The sequence below is a fragment of the Cucurbita pepo genome, chromosome LG18 (assembly GCF_002806865.2).
Source record: "Cucurbita pepo subsp. pepo cultivar mu-cu-16 chromosome LG18, ASM280686v2, whole genome shotgun sequence".
Lineage (NCBI taxonomy): Eukaryota > Viridiplantae > Streptophyta > Magnoliopsida > Cucurbitales > Cucurbitaceae > Cucurbita > Cucurbita pepo.
In genome coordinates this window covers 8,308,766-8,325,879 of record NC_036655.1, presented here as the reverse complement: position 1 = coordinate 8,325,879, position 17,114 = coordinate 8,308,766, and the positions used below count along the sequence as shown (strand labels likewise).

Sequence of the window (17,114 nt, the reverse complement as noted above, 5' to 3'; positions counted from 1 at the left end):
AAAAAAAAAAAAAAAAAAAAAAAAAAAAAAAAAAAAAAAAAAAAAAAAAAAAAAAAAAACCAAGCAATTAGCTAAGCATGGAACAAAATAAATAAATAAACTAAACATCACCATGAGAATATCCAGTCACAATCATGCAAATGAGTACTGTTAAGATGTACCAACAGAAAAAAATACAAACGACTTACATTTTCTACCAGCTCCAGTGCCAGATCTTTCGCTGTCTCCCCATCAGAGTAGTACACTGACCCAATCAAATTGCTAAATTTGTCTACTCCTTCCAGGACAATCCGGACCTGTGAATTCATCCAGAATCAGACCAATTGAAACCACAAAATACCAATCAGCATCCGATGACTTACATCTCTATTCAGAACACGAATCTCTGTAAAATGTTTGGCTTCGACTCCAAACGTTTCAGGAGCTACTTCACCAGATGATGTAGTAGAGACAGCAAGCCTTTGTGCAGAAGTTAAAGAAGCTCTTGGTTCAGCTGAAACCTCACCATTCAGGTCATTAGAGGAATTGTCTGTTTCAGCAACGGTGTCTGGAGGAGGCCTTCTTCCCATAGATGGTGACTAGAAAAGCAAAATAACATGGAACCTTAATCCTGAAAAAGGTTTCTCTGAACTCGAGAAAATTTCCTCATCAATAGGCTGTTACTCATAACATTTACTACATACCTGGATTCCAGCAATGAACACCTGAACAAACTGAAACTCTGGAAGCAAGTAAACCCTGACAGTACTGCCATCTCGAACCTGCTCAACAATTCCCTCCATTGGCTTCCCTTTGTTAGCAGCTAACAAACCCATGGCATCCAAGTTATTGGGATCACCAATGGCTGACGGTGGTAAGTTTCTAATGGATGCCTCAGCGGAACCAGGAACCTAAAGAAAGCAATAAGAGTAACATAAATTACATTTTTTATACTATTATACAAAAATCTTCTGCAAGATATACAAATGCAAGACCTGCTAAAATCTGTTAGCTCAGACATTGAAGACTGCATAAAGATCACAGACTAAAAATATCTATTCAGAACACGATGGTTTATTAAATTATCATTTCATATTCCTAGAGTCCCTCATTCTTATGTACGGCATTTATCATTTAGCATGGCCAACATTTTGAAAAGTGTAAATTTTGAAAAAAAAAAAAAAATAACGGATGAAACCCCATGAACTAAATGCAAAAATTGAGACAGAGTAGAAAGGAAAACATCTAAAAGCCATAAGAAATAACCAATTCATACCACTCATTTCAAATTATATTTATCGTCATTAAACTAAAGCTGGTATTGAACAGCCCCACTCGATTGCTTGCTTCAGAAACTCATCAAGGATATTAATTACTAACTCAAAAGTGACAAAGAATTATTTAATGTGGACTAGGACTTGGAAAACAGATAGTAGTAGTGACTGCCAGTTTCTAAGTAGTAACCTTGCTCCAACGCCCAAAACCTTGTTGCTTTGCTTGGTCTTCGAGACGCAGTAGCTCTGCAAGGTAAGGGCTCACTTCACCCTTCTGCTGACCTTGCTCCCTTACCTGCGCATTTATAATTTCAATAATACCAAGGAAAAAATGCAGATAACAAAAGTGGACAACTTTAACCTCAGAAAGTACATAACCTTAGCCCAGCCTTCAGAAACAACAAGTGCAGCAATATTCTTGTCACCAAGAAAAACAGAACCGAACTCTCGACCAATGGATGGCACAGTATAGTCCACTCTAAAGGCAACCTCCTACAGGAAATATGTACTGTTACACCACTATAAGACAAAGCATCTTCTCGACCTAAGAAGCGCAGACACTTTAGTTCGGCTAGCGTTTCCGTGTTCAATTTGCGATGGACACTTGGATATTAAGACACTTGTTGGATATGTGTCAGACGCTTGTTAACGCAATAGATGTGTTAGACACTAGTTGTACAAAGTCAAGATAGATCCAACATTGGCCAGACATGCATGAACCACTTGCTAAGTATACTAAATAGGCACATATATTACAAAAATAATGAATTTTGAGAGTCAAATACATCAAACTAATTTTTTTTTATTTGAATTTGTTTCCTGACTAATTTTTTTACATATTCTAAGAAATGTATATTTTAATAAATGTGTCCGTGTCCTAGATTTTAAAATAATGATGTGTCATCGTGTCCAAGCTGATACATTCCCAGCAACTTTTGGAAAAGACTGAAATCATTCTAGAATAATAACCTTTCCAATGCATAGCTTTCGCAAGTATTCTCTACTTTCCCATGCAAATGGCTCATCGACACCACCCCGTCGAGCCTGAAAATGTTCAAGCATCCAAAGCAAAATAGCACAACGTCAGCATTGATTTGTACAATATTATCTAAATTTACAGCTACCCAAATAGTAAAAGAAAAAGAAAAGGAAGGTCTCAATAGCTATTACTTATTTCCCCAACCCCTTGAAACTATAAACCCCACAAATCCAGAACTCATAAAGCAATTAACCTTGCTATCTACATGTGTACATATATACCATAACAAGCCTTTGTGCACACAAAGAAGTCACTGTACACATGGAAGGCTTTGAAAGCACCAAATGGTGAAAGAGAACTCGAAAGACAAATGATTGACTATAGAAGTGTACAAGAAGGAAATAAAGCTGAGTCGCTTACCAATCTTGGAGCGATCAGAGAAGATAAAGTAATGGTCTTCTCAGGAGTGGGTCCCGCTTTGCTGCTAGTCATGGCCGTAATTACCAAGCAGTCCCCTGACGGAACGGCTTTAACCCTGCCTCTATACCATCCTGTGGCCGCCCCAGCTGATGATGATGCCATCTCAACAGCTAAAATAAATTTACCCACAAGAAGTACTAATTAGAGACAAATTCAGGAGTTATTATGCTATGAACACAATATGATTGAAATTCAAACATCGACATCATATCAATTAATTAGGCAAAACAATTGAGATCTCGGTCATGAAAGAATGGTCAATCCGCATGATGACATGCATGATCACAACAACGCGATGGATTGAATTGCAGCACCGCAAATGACCCTCGTAGATCAGATCTACCCGGCGATCACATGAATTGCGAATGTAATTAAAACAAAATAATAGTTCAGGACGATTATGCTGGTAAGAGTAAAAGAAGGATGTGCTAGAAGATGGGAAATAAAATCATCAATCTAAGCAACGGAATCGGAAGATATCGATCATGCAAAACATAAATGTTCATAATTATACAATTTCATGTGCTTATGCAGATCGGATCGGAACCCTGCCGGCTTGGATCTACAGAAATAACGATATCAAGCTACCGTCACCTTGAATTTTTTGAATAATTAATAAAACTGAAAGATTAAAGCAAAGGAAACAGGGAACGGAAAGGGAACTGACCGGAGCCAAGATTGAATCTTTTTCTTTTTTCTTCTTCTTCTGAGGAAAGGCGATGGGCGGCGGATCGGGGACAGAATGAGCGAGAGATGAGGAATTTATATGCAAGGGGACCATGAAATCGAACTTGAGACCGCCATTTTGCTGCCCCCTGTTTTAGGTATAATTACTTTCTATACCAAATACGAGATGGATGGATATTCTCATTTCGATCAAAAAGTAAACCACGATTTTTAATAAATAAATAAAACCAAAATTGTGCTGTTAAATCATAAGCATCCCTCAACTTAGACGTTGGCTTATTTGCTTCTTGATTTAAAATGTCAGTAAAATAAAAAAATTGTGGTCAAATTATTAAAATAATTCAACTAATTAAATTTAATTTTAATTTTCTAAATTGCTTTTAATAAAATCATATAATTTTTTTTTCAAATATTTAGTACGCCTTATATTTCAAGTTGTATACCGTAAAGTAAATTATATTGAAGGAGATATATTCATAAATTTTATACAATTATAATAATTTATTAATCAAATAATAACATGCCTTAAATTTTAATTTAATTTTCATTAATTAATAAGTATATTATAAATAATAGGCCTTACATTTGAGGTTTTTGAATTTTATTTTTAATAAAATGATTATAACTAACCGAGTAAATAATGATATGATTAAAAATAATAATAAATTGTAAAATAGTAAGAGAAAAGAAAAAGAAAGGTGAATAAATTTAAATTAAAAAAAAAAGAGTAAATAAAATGAAAATAAAATATGGAGGCAAGTTTAGGATTAAAAAAAAAAACTTTATATTATATTTAATTTTCTGACATTCTATTTACCAATATCATCATAAAACAAACTTTGAATCAAACGTCTCCTAAATGGTTTTTAGGGGGACTACTTCTAAACCTCTTACCCATCAGCATCATCCCCTAAATACTCAATATGCATGCTCTATTTACAGAAAATATTTCTAGANCTAAACCTCTTACCCATCAGCATCATCCCCTAAATACTCAATAAGCATGCTCTAATTACAGAAAATATGACTAGCNCAATATGCATGCTCTATTTACAGAAAATATTTCTAGAAATGACCCTCTTTTGGAGAATCTGTTGCAGGAGGCCGTAAAGATGATGGATGTGGCACTATTCTAAGAATGGCCNTCATCATAAAACAAACTTTGAATCAAACGTCTCCTAAATGGTTCGAAGGGGGACTACTTCTAAACCTCTTACCCATCAGCATCATCCCCTAAATACTCAATAAGCATGCTCTAATTACAGAAAATATGACTAGCAATGACCCTCTTTTGGAGAATCTGTTGCAGGAGGCCGTAAAGATGATGGATGTAAAACTATTCTAAGAATGGCTTATAGGATGTTAAAAGCGGTAATGAGGTTGCCTTAGCCCAGAAATTCCTAGCAATTCATCAGCAACTCTTTATCTTTAGTTGAGAGCCATTCGGTTTAGGGTTTAGGGTTTAGGGTTTTGGGGTTTTAGGGTTTGGGGTTTGGGGTTTGGGGTTTCAGGGTTCGGGGTTCGGGGTTCGCGGTACGGGGTTCGGGGATTTAGGGTTTACGGGTTTAAGGGTTTAGGGTTTCGGGTTTGGGGTTTAGGGGTTTAGGGTTTTAGGGTTTAGGGTTTCGGGTTTAGGGTTTCGGGTTTCGGGTTTGGGGTTTCGGGTTTAGGGTTTGGGGTTTTGGGGTTTAGGGTTTAGGGTTTCNGCCTTAGCCCAGAAATTCCTAGCAATTCATCAGCAACTCTTTAATCTTTAATTACCTGGCGGACGAAGATGTCCCCAGTTGAGAGCCATTCCAAAACTACAACTGCGTGCCCAAATGACAAATACAAGTTGCAAAGGATGGTAAGTCAATAACATTGAGTCGGATGTATACATACATGGTGTTCAAGTTGCAAGTGAACCGTTTGCCAGTATATAACACTATTAGTAGCTTACAAGCTACACCAATCGTAGCAACAATCACTTCCCATTATTACTCATTGTTTAAAAAATTCTGGAGGTAACACACCTCCCGACCACAAATAATGTACCTCCAATTCTCAACCTGCAAACTGGCATCTGCCAAGTATATTTTTTTTTTCTCTTTTTTTCTTTTTTTTCCCCCAAACCATAACACACACAGACTGCCTCCTAATCAAGTTCCAGNTAGGGTTTAGGGTTTCGGGTTTAGGGTTTCGGGTTTCGGGTTTGGGGTTTCGGGTTTAGGGTTTGGGGTTTTGGGGTTTAGGGTTTAGGGTTTCGGTTTTAGGGTTTTAGGGTTTTAGGGTTTTTAGGGTTTAGGGTTTATGGTTTAGGGGTTTGGGGTTTATGGTTTAGGGGTTTGGGGTTTTNAGCCATTTTTTCATCCTTTCGTAAACTAAATACGTAATGCTTGCAGCCGGCACAACTTTAAGTAAATTGGGCAAAAGACCTTTATAGAAACCACCATAGCCTTCGCGCTTCAGCGTCTGCCAAAATACATCTGTCATTCCCTGATAAGCAGCACCTCTATTTGAACTTTGGGCTTGCATTCTGAAAACAATTCCAAAGTACCTCAATCTCAATCAAAACCAGGATCACAGATACTATTGTTCACCTTTGATTTTACTACACGAAGAAATGGGTAAAGTAAAAGTCATCCATACCTCGTTCGAATAACTTGCAATGGGTAAACACACGTGGCCCCAAGAGCTCCAGAGATTGTTCCACAGGCTAGTTGCACGAGAGGTCCAGGATCTGATGATGTTTGGGTGTGAAAGGGGGGTTACCATAACCAACTTTAAGTAACAGGTAAGCGAAAAAAAAAAAAAAATCACGCACCAGAGTCTTGTAGAATATATGTTTTTGATACATCTTTCAATGTCTCGTAGGCAGCAAGATCAATGCCAGCATAAGGGATAATGCCAAGAAGGGAAGGTACAAGACCTTTGTAGAAGACCCGAGGTCCCTCGTGAACCCAGAGGTCTTTTGTAAGTTTTCCTAACTTCGGAACCTTTTCACCTTCACAAGAAAAAGTCTGTAGCCGAGTTTTCAGGAGATCCAAAGGATAGATAGCAGTTTGAGCGACTGCACCAGCAATACCACCAGAAAAAAGTCTCCCGGCAGTTCCAATGTCACGCTTTTCTTCATCTCTACTGTTCGCAATCATACCCTTTAACATCTCATAAGTGTAAAATTTGATGGCACTTTCAGGTGCAACCTTCACAACATTTAGCCCATTACCTCGGAAAAAACCCAAGAGACCATCTTCCTTCCATATCTTCTTTATAGCTGGCATAATCCATGCTCGGGTTGTCTGTACTTGCAAAACCACTTTAAGTCGATCTAGAGGAGCTGTTGCAGTACGAGAAGCAGCTCCTGCTATACCTCCAGCAATAAAGTACCTGAAAGGATGGACATACTTACTGATGCCTTCTGGAATTACAGCCTGTTCTCCAATATCTACAAGGCATACCCTTTCCCAGTGATGATATATGTTTTCAATGGTAGCTTCATGTGGATAAAATAGAAGAAAGTCCCTCCACTCTTCAAAGGTTATGATTCCATTATTATCCTTATCAACATGCTCCACAAACCGTGCAAGTTCCTCGTCATCAATTTCTATACCTAAAAAATTAAAACTACCAGGGACATAAGATGACAAGATGTGTGACATACTGAATCAAACACAATACTGATCACTAAGGAGAAGAAATGTTAGTCAAATTAGACAATGGAAAATAAATTTAAATGGTGTCAGAATTAAATAATGAAATTAATTCTGAACAGGTTAGGAGATAGAAATGACAAATAATCAAACAAGGTATTGGTGGAGATACGGTTCAATTTATGCACCATATTACCCATCATTTAAACTAAAACGGTTGATGCATTGCGCCTCATTGACCAAACTAAATTCCAAAAATAGGTGTGGCTAGACACTAAGCAGCAGTCAGTATCAAAATCTAAGAAACTATAAGGAATTCAAGTTGAAATTTGACTATGACGACACATTGACAAATTCCTAAGAGTGTCATACAACATAAGAGGCAAATAGCTAGCCACACATTGCCAAATGTGAAGACTAATATTACACAAAATGAAAAGACTTAAAGTGATAACCATATATTTTTATTTATCCTTTGTGCTCACATACAAAACTTGAGCTACTTCTAATTGCCCGCATTTATCTACATTAGCCATTTAGAGGGGGTCTGTCCTTTTTCCTTCAAGGAAAAATCAATTCATTACTATCAAATAATCTATCTCAAGGATAAATTTAATACCTATCCAGGTTGTTGGAGAAACATCCGAGATATATCCCACTATTTTGATTCATATTATTATTCATTCCCATTATTTTGACATTATGCGTATTTATATGAACATATATTAAAATGATTTGCATTTAAAATTTAATATGCTCTCAATGATATAACATATAAATATCAAGACAACAGATTCTAATTTATTTTTATTTCAAAATACATAAAATTGTGAAATGTGATTAAACAATTTTAGAAACGTGAAATGAGGATGCTGACAATCATTTTTTGTCCAATTTGTTCATTCTCTAATAATAAACATCAAACACAACCCTTCGTTACACTTCTTATACTTTTCATTAATATAAATAATAGACCATCATAGTTAAATTAACATTCAGAAGAGGAAAATTTGGTATGTAATTTTAAGTGTTCAGTAAATAGTTTAATATGGTCTTCTTTAAAAAAAAAAATAATAAATAAAATAAATAAATAAAAATAAATAAATAAAATAAATAAATAAAAAGAAAGAAAGATATACAAGTATCATATAGCCATTTAGAGCACTCTTAGAAAAAATTAATTAATTATCTTAAGTATTAGCTTATTAAAGTATTTTAATCACATTACTATTATATATTAAAATTTCTTAGTCTTCAATCAATATCAATTATATACATCTATATATCTAACATATAAATATATATAATCAACCAAGAAACAACCTATCTTTTATCAATAATATAAATTTAAGAATAATTTTCTGAATTGCATTTTCTGTCTAGATAAAGAACTAACAAAGAAAAGGCTTAAGAAAAAAGCATAAACTTTTAACATGTTTGCCCGTGTGTTACCAATTTTCATGGAATTTTTTTTAAAAAAATGCAAATGTTCATAGAAAGTTCAAAAGAATAAATACTAATTTTAATTCGTATGAAAGAATTTTAGAAAGCAATATTAAACGGTAGTAATGAGTAATATACATCAAATGTGATTAAAAAGAAAGAACAGGGTGAAATAGAAAATGAGGCAGAGAAGGGTATAGTATACCAGCCTGAACAAGAGCATCCCACAGCTCTTCCGGAAGAATACATCCATTGTGCTCAACATCAATTGCTTGAAAAATTCGGTAGAGCTCTAGTTCCTTAACATCCATGTAGCGGCGAAATTCCTGGTAGTCTACCCTGCCATCTCTATTGGCATCACAGACCTTCAGGAGATCCTTAGCATATTTGTATTCGGCGGGTATTTGTAAAGCCAACAATCCAGCTTCTATCTGAGCATAGTCAAGATATCCAAGGTTGGCAGCATCAAAAAAATTAAAAAGACTACGGGTCCGAAGATCCCTTTCCTCCTTGGACTCACGCAGTGCAAGGAGCACATGTTCTAGGGAGATAGGTCCAAGCTGTTTGACAGGATTGCAACAGTCAGTAGGACGCCGTGGGTTTCCAGAAAAAGCAGCCTCTTTGGCGTCCATGTTTTGAAATACCAAGGTGATCTCTGGTCTGTAATAGATGATGGGTTAAAAAATCATCGTTCAAAACTTACTACAGTTCCCTTAATTACAATTATGTTTTTCATTGGATACTTAAACACATTAAAAGGTGTACTGTGAAATAAATGAGTGTCGAACAAAAAGGCAAGTGTTCAAGCAGATGGAGTGTTTCCATCAATTACCGAAAATTCTACAGCCTCATACAATCTCAAGCTTAAAAATTTCATTAGGACAACAAAACGACAAAGGGCCACCAAGAAATGACTAAAACGTTAAGTATCCTCCTGGTATTGTAGATTATATTTCAGTATCATCATAAACAACTAAAATAAAAAATACATTTCCAACTTCATTGGTAATTACTCAAAATATGACGATTGCCTGAACAGACGAGAGAGACAAAAAAATTCTAATATGTAATAAACAAAAATTGTCCCCGAGGATTTTAATTACCACGTAAAAAAAATAAATAAAGGTAAAGAACCGTTCAAAATGAAATAAGACTTCGAAAACAAATAGTAGTAGTTTGGGTGTCTGAGCAAGAATCTTACTCCAATGTCCAAGGTTTAGCAGCTGCCTAGGTCAGTCTTCGAATGTAGTTCTGAAATGTTAGGATGGGACTCACTATACACTACTATCCACCCCCTCCCTTCCCTGCGTCATCAAGTGCCGGAATATTCTAGTCGTCGGGGATAAGAGAGCCAAGTCCTAGACCAAAAGGTGGCACAGTGTAATCGCTGGAAATCCGAATGCAACCTCCTACAGAAAATACATACAGTTCAATTCTTTACATGGTAAATGTATCTTCTTATAGATGAGGGATGCAATCGACTCAATTACTACACAAAAGAATAAATAACTCTCAAATACTCAGAAATGTGACTTGACATTTTGATATCAGATCTACTCAACAATCACAGGAATTGCAAATGTAATTGTTAAGAAAGAAAATAGCAGAGAGAGAGAGAACGAAAGATGATTTACAAGAAAGAGTCATGGAATTAATTGTTAGCAGCAGAAGCGGAAGATCTCGAGAATGGAGAAAAAGATGAATATTGAAATGTTTTGCGTACCCAGTTCCGCGGATCGGCTTCGAAGACTCTTAGCTCCTCCGTTGGATCTAAGAAAATGATGATATCGAGCCCACCCCTACAGCGTTCCCGTAAATTTAAACAATAAGTAGTTAGACTGAACGCTGTGACCAATAGGAACGGCCGGTACGGGCGGCAAGAAGGCTACGGACGACGAATCAACAGACATAAGAAGCAAGAGAATAGGAATCCATATATACAGAGGGGACCATGTGCTCCAGCTTCAAGAATCGCTTGCTGCTCTCCATCTTGGTACTTCATGTACGCATAAATAAGACGATAAGGGTCTTCTGAGTTTGGGGACAGATGCCCTAACTTGTGCACAGAGAATCGTGGGTGATCAATGAGGCCCGATGTGATGAGATATAAGTTAAAGAAAATTGGTGTTTATTCTCCTCCTTTTTCTTGTGAGATCGTCAACATTCGAGAGGCGGAATGCGAATCTTGATTAACATATATCACTTAATTGAGTTATTCTATGGATCCCTAAATTTAGTCTCTCTATTCAATTTGTTTGTGTTTACACCATTTTAACCCTCAAAAAACTTCTCACTCATTTCAGTGAAACCAGATTTAATGCAAAATCAAACAAATAATATAATTTAATTGGTCAATATCATCCAAAAATGCTATCCAAGGAATTTTCTTAAAAAGTATGTGAATAACTATAAAACAGGTTTATTAAATTTTCAACGGATTACAACATATACTATCGTCCAAAATGTTACGTGTTTGTCGCTCCAAAGGGTGAAGACTATTATACTCGTAAGAAAATTCTCAATAGCTCACTCTCAAGCCAAAGAACCTAGTGGCAATAACATCGAGAGTTAAAGTTGATTTAAAAGTGTAGCATGCAAATGAGTGAGCCTTTAGTTGACCCATGCCGTTTGGGCTGTGGCTTTGTTGCCTCCAACATTTGGGCAATGGTTCGAGTATTTTCCTTCAATATTTTTGGGCTTCAATAAGGTTGTGATCACATTATCTTCTCCCTTTTAAATGGGGTTCATCCAATCAAAACGACAACTTAAAAACTAAAATGCATTTGAGGTAGCAAGACTGAAATATGAAAACCATAATTTTTGACACGTTCAACTATCCTCATTTTTTATGGTTACAACCTTCTTTTTTTTATCTGCTTATATCAGCAAAATTAAAAGAAAACAAGATCAAGCATAATATAAGAAATAAAGATGCAAAACAAATATTTTTTAATTTGAAAGGTTACGGGTAGAAAAGATCAAAAACTCGTCAGAAAGTATGAAGGACCCATTGAAATCCTAAAGAAAGTTGATACTACATCCTACCAAATAACATTGTCCACATGGATGAAAATTCGCAACCTGAAACCTTATCACTCTGATCTAGATTATGTCAGTTGCAACGTCGCCACAAGACCGAGAATCGACCTTAAACAAAAGGACAACAAATAAGTCGAAGTAATCCTAGCCGTGGGTTAGAAAAGTTGGAAGACTTGTACGGAGCGTTCGAGAATTCCTAGTCCAATGGAAAAAACTCCCTACAAAAGAAATTAGCTGGAACGCGCCGAAGATCTGCCACAACCCACATCAAAGATTTTGAACATAGACAATTGACAGGGACGTGAACCATTTAGGTGGGGAGGATGTTATGGTCATGCTTGTCCAAGACGTGTTGCCCATGGTCGCATGCTTGTCCAAACTCTATATTTGCTTTCATATTGTATTTGCTTTCATATTGTATTGATTTTGTATTGTATTTTGTAATTGTTAGTAGACCTAAATGGCCTAAAAAAATATATTTAAGGGTGATCTAAGCAGTCGTCAAACCTCAAACCTTCAAACCATGGGACTAAGTATTTTCAAAGAATGATAAATAGAATAATTAAAAAAATTTATGAGATGTTTTACAGGAAAGATAGTTGTTTGGTTGGCAATGAATTTGCAGCTAATATAAAGTTGGCCAGATTGTTTTTGTCTGTGTGGTATATTTTAAAAAGAAAAATGGTTAAATTATAATGTAAGGAAGAATGAAAAGGGAGGTTGAGCGGGTAGCGAGAATGATGGGTCTGGTTTGAGGCAAATTGTGGTGATGGTGTGTGTTTACTGTTTTTAGATGATAATGGGTCCGGGTTGGTTGTAGTGAAGAGCGAAGAGGGAGATATAGAAGGGTGATCCTCCAAATTAAGTCTCCTCCTTCTCCCGCCTCTAACCATAAACCAACTAACCCTGGATTCTTTGTTTTGTTTTGTTTTGTTTTGTTTTGTTTGGGCGATTTCAGAATCAGAAACAGCCGAACCGAGATGGGCAGGAAGGAAAGAGGCAATGAGCTAAGGGAAAAGAGAATGCAAGAGATATCCCTCACCAGGACCATTCCTTACTCCGATCACCAGAGGTCTCTTTCTTTTCCTTCTCACCATTCTGTTTTCTGCTCAATAACCAACACCCACATTTACTTTGTAGGTGGTGGTCTACAGAAACCATTGCCGTGGTTACTGGTGGCAATAGAGGAATTGGATTTGAGGTTTCAAGACAATTTGCAATGCATGGAATGACCGTCATCTTGACTTCAAGAGATGTTTGTGTTGGCCTTGAAGCAGCTAAGGTCTTACAGGAAGGTGGCCTCAATGTTGCCTTTCATCAGCTGGATGTCTTGGATGCTTTATCCATCAAACAGTTTGCTGATTGGCTGCTACAAAACTATGGTGGTTTGGATATTCTGGCAAGTTAATCTTACACTCTACTTTTCTCTACATTCGTTTTTGTTTCTTAATTGCCCACAAAGAAGAGCGCTTAGATTTAGCAACATGCAGAATACCAGCTAAATATTGACTTCACACACACAAAAAAAAAAAAATGTATATATATGAATTTAGATGACATAACTTCCAAATGCACCATCTACGTCCAAATATGTTTGCAGATTAATAATGCTGGAGTGAATTTCAATCTTGGGTCTAGTAATTCTGTAGAGTATGCCCAGATGGTTATTGCAACTAACTATTATGGCACCAAAAATATGACTCAAGCAATGGTCCCCTTGATGAAACCTTCGTCTGCTGGTGCTCGCATCGTGAATGTGAGCTCAAGGTTGGCCAAGCTGAACGGCAGGCGGAATGTAAGTGCACCTTCTTCCTGTTTTTGTGTGAATAATAGGAGGAAGAAGAAGGTTAGCTCAGTATGTTTTCCTGTATTTCATTACAGAGAGTGGAAAATGTAGCATTTAGAGAACTACTCGGCAATTTGGATACTCTGACAGAAGAAGTAATTGATAGGATTGTGTCTACATTTTTGGAACAAGTAGAAGATGGAAGTTGGGAAACTGGGGGGTGGCCTCAGTTATCAACCGACTACTCTGTATCAAAACTCGCAGTGAATGCATACACCAGGTTAATGGCTAAAATATTGGGGGACCGACCCGAGGGTCATAAGATTTATGTGAACTGTTACTGCCCTGGTTGGGCGAAAACTGCTATGACAGGGTTCGCTGGCAATATTTCAGCAGAGGAAGGGGCTGACACTGGCGTCTGGCTTGCCTTACTTCCAGATCAGGCAGTCACAGGTAAGTTTTTTGCAGAGCGACGGGAGATAAGCTTCTGAGAGAACAAGTAGTCTCAAGGTAGAAACAGGGTTGAAGGAAATGCGATCAAAATAGATGAATTGTTTGAATTTTTTTAAACTAGATGAATAAAATTTGAAAAACAATCTTCCTTCCTACTTATAATCTATCTTTAAACAATACAATACAATACAATACAAACATGCAAACAATCTTTCTCATCTATACAAATAACAGGGACGCCTCCAATCATGAGGTGGGCCTGCATTTCCTGAGGAGGAGCATAAGGAGGAATTGTAATTGATCCCTCATTCAACCAAACATGGTTTCGTTGTCCAAAAGTCTGAACCAAACTAAAATATATAACTTGTCTTTCAATGCGACCCTACCAAATGTAGTTAAAAAAAGACTAAAACAACAAACCAAACCAAACTACCAACGATCACCACAGGAACACATGCCACCTTCGAATTGATGAAACCGGATCCGATCTCTCACTACTACAACTCTGCACAGCAGTGTTGAAACTAGTTTTATCCATCTATGACAATCATCACACATCCGTAGGTTCTTTGATATACTGATTTTTGCCCCTGGACTAGTTTTCAGGATCGCATACGCCAATGCCAACTTTTCGCTGTGATATGATAAGTTCTCTTCCTTCTCCTCCTCAGAGATATCCATGAGAACCAAGTCTGTCACAGGCATATATCCCTCTGACCGACTTCTCTTCATCAAACGCCACACCACCTTGTACACTGCATCGCTTTCTGGATGCGATCGGTCACCTGACTTGAAGCTTTGAATGGAACCTCCCAACTCAATCCAGCTTTTTCCGCAACTCTTGCGAACTCCATTGCTTTTCATCCTCTCTCTAACTCTCTCTGCATGCTCCCATCTGTTGAGAGAACAATAGGTATTTGATAGCAACACGTAATCTCCACTCCCACGATGAGACATGTTTGCAATAGCAACTTCTGCGAGTTCTTGATTTCTGTAAATTCTACAACCACTCAGAAGCGCCCTCCATGTCACAACATCTGCCTCTATGGGCATTGCTACGATTATGGAATAGGCCTCCTCGAGAAACCCAGCTCGGCTATACAGATCAACCATGACTCCATAATGTTCGAGCTGTGGCTGAATTGAATAACGGTTTTTCATCCAATCAAAAAACCTGCGACCCTGTTCAATTAAGCCACCATGGTTGCAGGCTGTTAAGATACCCAAAAAGGTGACAGCATCAGGCAGAACATTCTCACGCTCCATCATCCAGAATACCGATAATGCATCCATTGAAAGCCCATGAATCGCAAGCCCTTTGATCATCGCATTCCAAACTGAGATGTTACTGCGAGGGACGCTGCTAAAGATTTCCTTTGCAATTTGGATGCTGCCACACTTTGAGTAGGCGTCTATGAGTGCACAACTCAATATAGAATTAAGCTCAATTTTTTTCTGAGTCATCAGAGCATGAACCCACTGAGTGTTACTTGGAGCTCCGAGCTGCGCACATGCATTCAACACGGAAGCAAACGTAAACCCATCCGGCTGGATATTTGAGTTCAGCATCTGCCTAAAGAATTTAAATGCCTCCTCATACCGTGCATTCTTCACACAACCTCCGATGATTGAGTTCCACGTTACCACATCACGGTAAGGCATTTTATCAAACACCCTTTTAGCAAGTTTGCATTCCCCTATTTTCATAAAATTGTCAATAAATAAGTTCATTGCAACTAAATCAAGATGTTTAGAGCAGAGTAGATTAAGAAGTTGATGGACCCGATTAAGGCAATCGGCACGTTGATAAGCTGATACTAAAGAGGTGACGAGAGTTGGGTAGTTTCCATATCCAAATTTAATCATTCTTGCATGCGTTTCAGAAGCGGTTTTGGAATTCGAGGGGGAGAGTCTGCAGGCTTCAAGAACACGATAAAGGGTTTGATAACCTGAAATAGGGTTTATGAGGAAAAAAAAAAGGGCATTCAAATTCAACGGCAAGAGAGGCATATGTGCCACTAATTACGGAGATGGAAGAAGAAAAGTCACATCCGGGTGGAGGCAGAAGAGGAGAAAAGAGGAACTAACCTACCGTTACCTGCTTTTACGGTGAACTTAGAAGTAGAATTTGCGTCCTCAAGTTCATTAGAATTCCAGGGAATGGAAGAGGGAGGAGACGGAGGCAGAAAACAAATGCAGCGAATTGACATGAAATTGAGGAGTGGAAGAGGATTGGGAAGAGAAGCGCAAGAGGTATAGTGTACATGTATGGGAGAAGAGGTGAAAGGAAGGAGTGAAGAAAGTGGAACCTTTGGAATTCGAAGGGGGCCTGGTAAAGCATAGGCAGAGGTAGCAAGAAGGGCGGAAGTAATCCTTTGGCGGTCCAAGTATCTCTGCTTCTGCAACATCTTCAGCTTACCCCTCCGGCACCGATACAGCGACCTAAAACACAACTCCTTCGCCTTCATTTTCCACTCCGGCACCGATAAGCCGGGAACCACCTAGGCCTGGGTGGTTGTTCCAAGGTCTGTCGGCTAGCCCTAGGTTTGACTATGCCCTGGCCCAAACTTGGCTCATGATCCGACCAAGTCCAAGCCTCGCTTACCTTTAAGCATGTCCAAGGGCTGGTTGGCTTTAGGCACCATTAAGCCCAAGTTCGCTTTTGAGGTCTCTTTTTTATTTATCATGGTAAGCTAGTAATTTGTCTTTATTTGTAATGTTGACACGTCATTCGCATTTAAAAATAAAATTAATGCTCACCCTCTCTCCTTCTCCCTTCCCATTTTCTCTTACTTCTTTCTCATTTCTCCTTGGACATAGAGGCACTGAATGACTTATTTCTATATTTATAAAAATAAGTCATAAGAGTATAAAATTAAACATGATTTGGAGAATGGTTTTTGGGAGGAGGTATAAGGAAGGTGGAAGTGTAAGCGTAATGAAAAGAATTGGAAAGGGACTAGCTGTTGAGGTTGTGGGCGGGGAGAGTGTTGAGGGTGAGGGGATTAAATTAGTCTGTGTCAAAGTACAAAAGAATCAGGCTTTTCAGTGAGGCCTGGAGTGGAGTAAGTGCAGCCGCTTGGCTAAAGGCAAAACTACTGACCTCGCTGCTGAACCCTCTGCTCTCCTCTCTCTTTGTACTTTCTCCTCCTCTTCCACAATTTTATTTTCTTTTCTTTTTATTGACTCAAATTACCAAGATGACCCTCTTCTTCCCACCCCCGGCACCGCACTAAGCCGCACTAAGCATCATGCAGATGCCTCCGGGTGTGGGCTGAGGGGATGCCGAATTAAGAAATGTATGTATAATTAGTGGTTAAACAAGTAGAGGTGGTCTCAATTCGATCCGATTCGATTCAAAACAC

The 17,114-nt window shown here is 37.9% G+C and overlaps 4 protein-coding genes across 6 annotated transcripts in view; 1 reads left to right on the top strand and 3 right to left on the bottom strand.

The window, feature by feature from the left end:
- The window catches only part of LOC111780194 (ribonuclease TUDOR 1-like), an 8,703-nt gene extending 5,170 nt beyond the window's left edge, over positions 1–3,533 (bottom strand). The window contains exons 1-8 of the mRNA XM_023660527.1: positions 3,380–3,533; positions 2,653–2,822; positions 2,223–2,297; positions 1,632–1,745; positions 1,444–1,548; positions 684–890; positions 363–578; positions 190–296 (exon numbers count right to left, since the gene is read on the bottom strand). Coding sequence (XP_023516295.1) covers positions 190–296; positions 363–578; positions 684–890; positions 1,444–1,548; positions 1,632–1,745; positions 2,223–2,297; positions 2,653–2,814 — 986 coding nt within the window. The 5' untranslated portion in view covers positions 2,815–2,822; positions 3,380–3,533. The remainder of the gene's footprint in view (positions 1–189; positions 297–362; positions 579–683; positions 891–1,443; positions 1,549–1,631; positions 1,746–2,222; positions 2,298–2,652; positions 2,823–3,379) is intronic.
- A 1,700-nt stretch (positions 3,534–5,233) lies between these two features.
- LOC111780193 (calcium-binding mitochondrial carrier protein SCaMC-1-like) lies at positions 5,234–10,672 on the bottom strand. The gene is made up of 7 exons (XM_023660525.1): positions 10,195–10,672; positions 9,673–9,880; positions 8,677–9,131; positions 6,203–6,988; positions 6,028–6,118; positions 5,737–5,914; positions 5,234–5,548 (listed from the first exon to the last, which is right to left on the bottom strand). Exons 3-7 carry the CDS (start codon positions 9,101–9,103, stop codon positions 5,534–5,536), a joined length of 1,497 nt encoding a protein of 498 aa, XP_023516293.1. The 5' UTR covers positions 9,104–9,131; positions 9,673–9,880; positions 10,195–10,672; the 3' UTR covers positions 5,234–5,533.
- A 1,720-nt stretch (positions 10,673–12,392) lies between these two features.
- LOC111780719 (carbonyl reductase [NADPH] 1-like) lies at positions 12,393–13,803 on the top strand. Its single transcript, XM_023661199.1, has 4 exons — positions 12,393–12,582; positions 12,651–12,909; positions 13,111–13,305; positions 13,392–13,803. Exons 1-4 carry the CDS (start codon positions 12,491–12,493, stop codon positions 13,785–13,787), a joined length of 942 nt encoding a protein of 313 aa, XP_023516967.1. The 5' UTR covers positions 12,393–12,490; the 3' UTR covers positions 13,788–13,803.
- An 81-nt stretch (positions 13,804–13,884) lies between these two features.
- LOC111780718 (pentatricopeptide repeat-containing protein At5g50990) lies at positions 13,885–16,407 on the bottom strand. Of its 3 annotated transcripts, none has more exons than XM_023661195.1 (2): positions 15,842–16,407; positions 13,885–15,698 (listed from the first exon to the last, which is right to left on the bottom strand). In XM_023661195.1, exons 1-2 carry the CDS (start codon positions 16,215–16,217, stop codon positions 14,179–14,181), a joined length of 1,896 nt encoding a protein of 631 aa, XP_023516963.1. In that variant the 5' UTR covers positions 16,218–16,407; the 3' UTR covers positions 13,885–14,178. The 3 variants fall into 3 exon arrangements, with proteins under 3 accessions (XP_023516963.1, XP_023516965.1, XP_023516966.1); XM_023661197.1 differs by having other exon boundaries at positions 15,848–16,406; XM_023661198.1 differs by having other exon boundaries at positions 13,885–15,446; positions 15,848–16,406.
- Positions 16,408–17,114: the final 707 nt, after the last annotated feature.

Excerpts from the sequence above, each read along its gene's own strand:
- LOC111780718 (XM_023661195.1), bottom strand. The coding sequence starts at position 16,217 with ATGAAGGCGAAGGAGTTGTGTTTTAGGTCGCTGTATCGGTGCCGGAGG. Across the intron at positions 15,699-15,841 it reads CACCGTAAAAGCAGGTAACG|GTTATCAAACCCTTTATCGT; the intron begins GTAGGTTAGTTC and ends ACCCTATTTCAG.
- LOC111780719 (XM_023661199.1), top strand. The coding sequence starts at position 12,491 with ATGGGCAGGAAGGAAAGAGGCAATGAGCTAAGGGAAAAGAGAATGCAA. Across the intron at positions 12,583-12,650 it reads CCTTACTCCGATCACCAGAG|GTGGTGGTCTACAGAAACCA; the intron begins GTCTCTTTCTTT and ends TTTACTTTGTAG. Across the intron at positions 12,910-13,110 it reads ATGGTGGTTTGGATATTCTG|ATTAATAATGCTGGAGTGAA; the intron begins GCAAGTTAATCT and ends ATATGTTTGCAG.
- LOC111780193 (XM_023660525.1), bottom strand. The coding sequence starts at position 9,103 with ATGGACGCCAAAGAGGCTGCTTTTTCTGGAAACCCACGGCGTCCTACT. Across the intron at positions 6,989-8,676 it reads GGATGCTCTTGTTCAGGCTG|GTATAGAAATTGATGACGAG; the intron begins GTATACTATACC and ends TTAATTTTTTAG. Across the intron at positions 5,915-6,027 it reads TTGCAAGTTATTCGAACGAG|AATGCAAGCCCAAAGTTCAA; the intron begins GTATGGATGACT and ends AATTGTTTTCAG.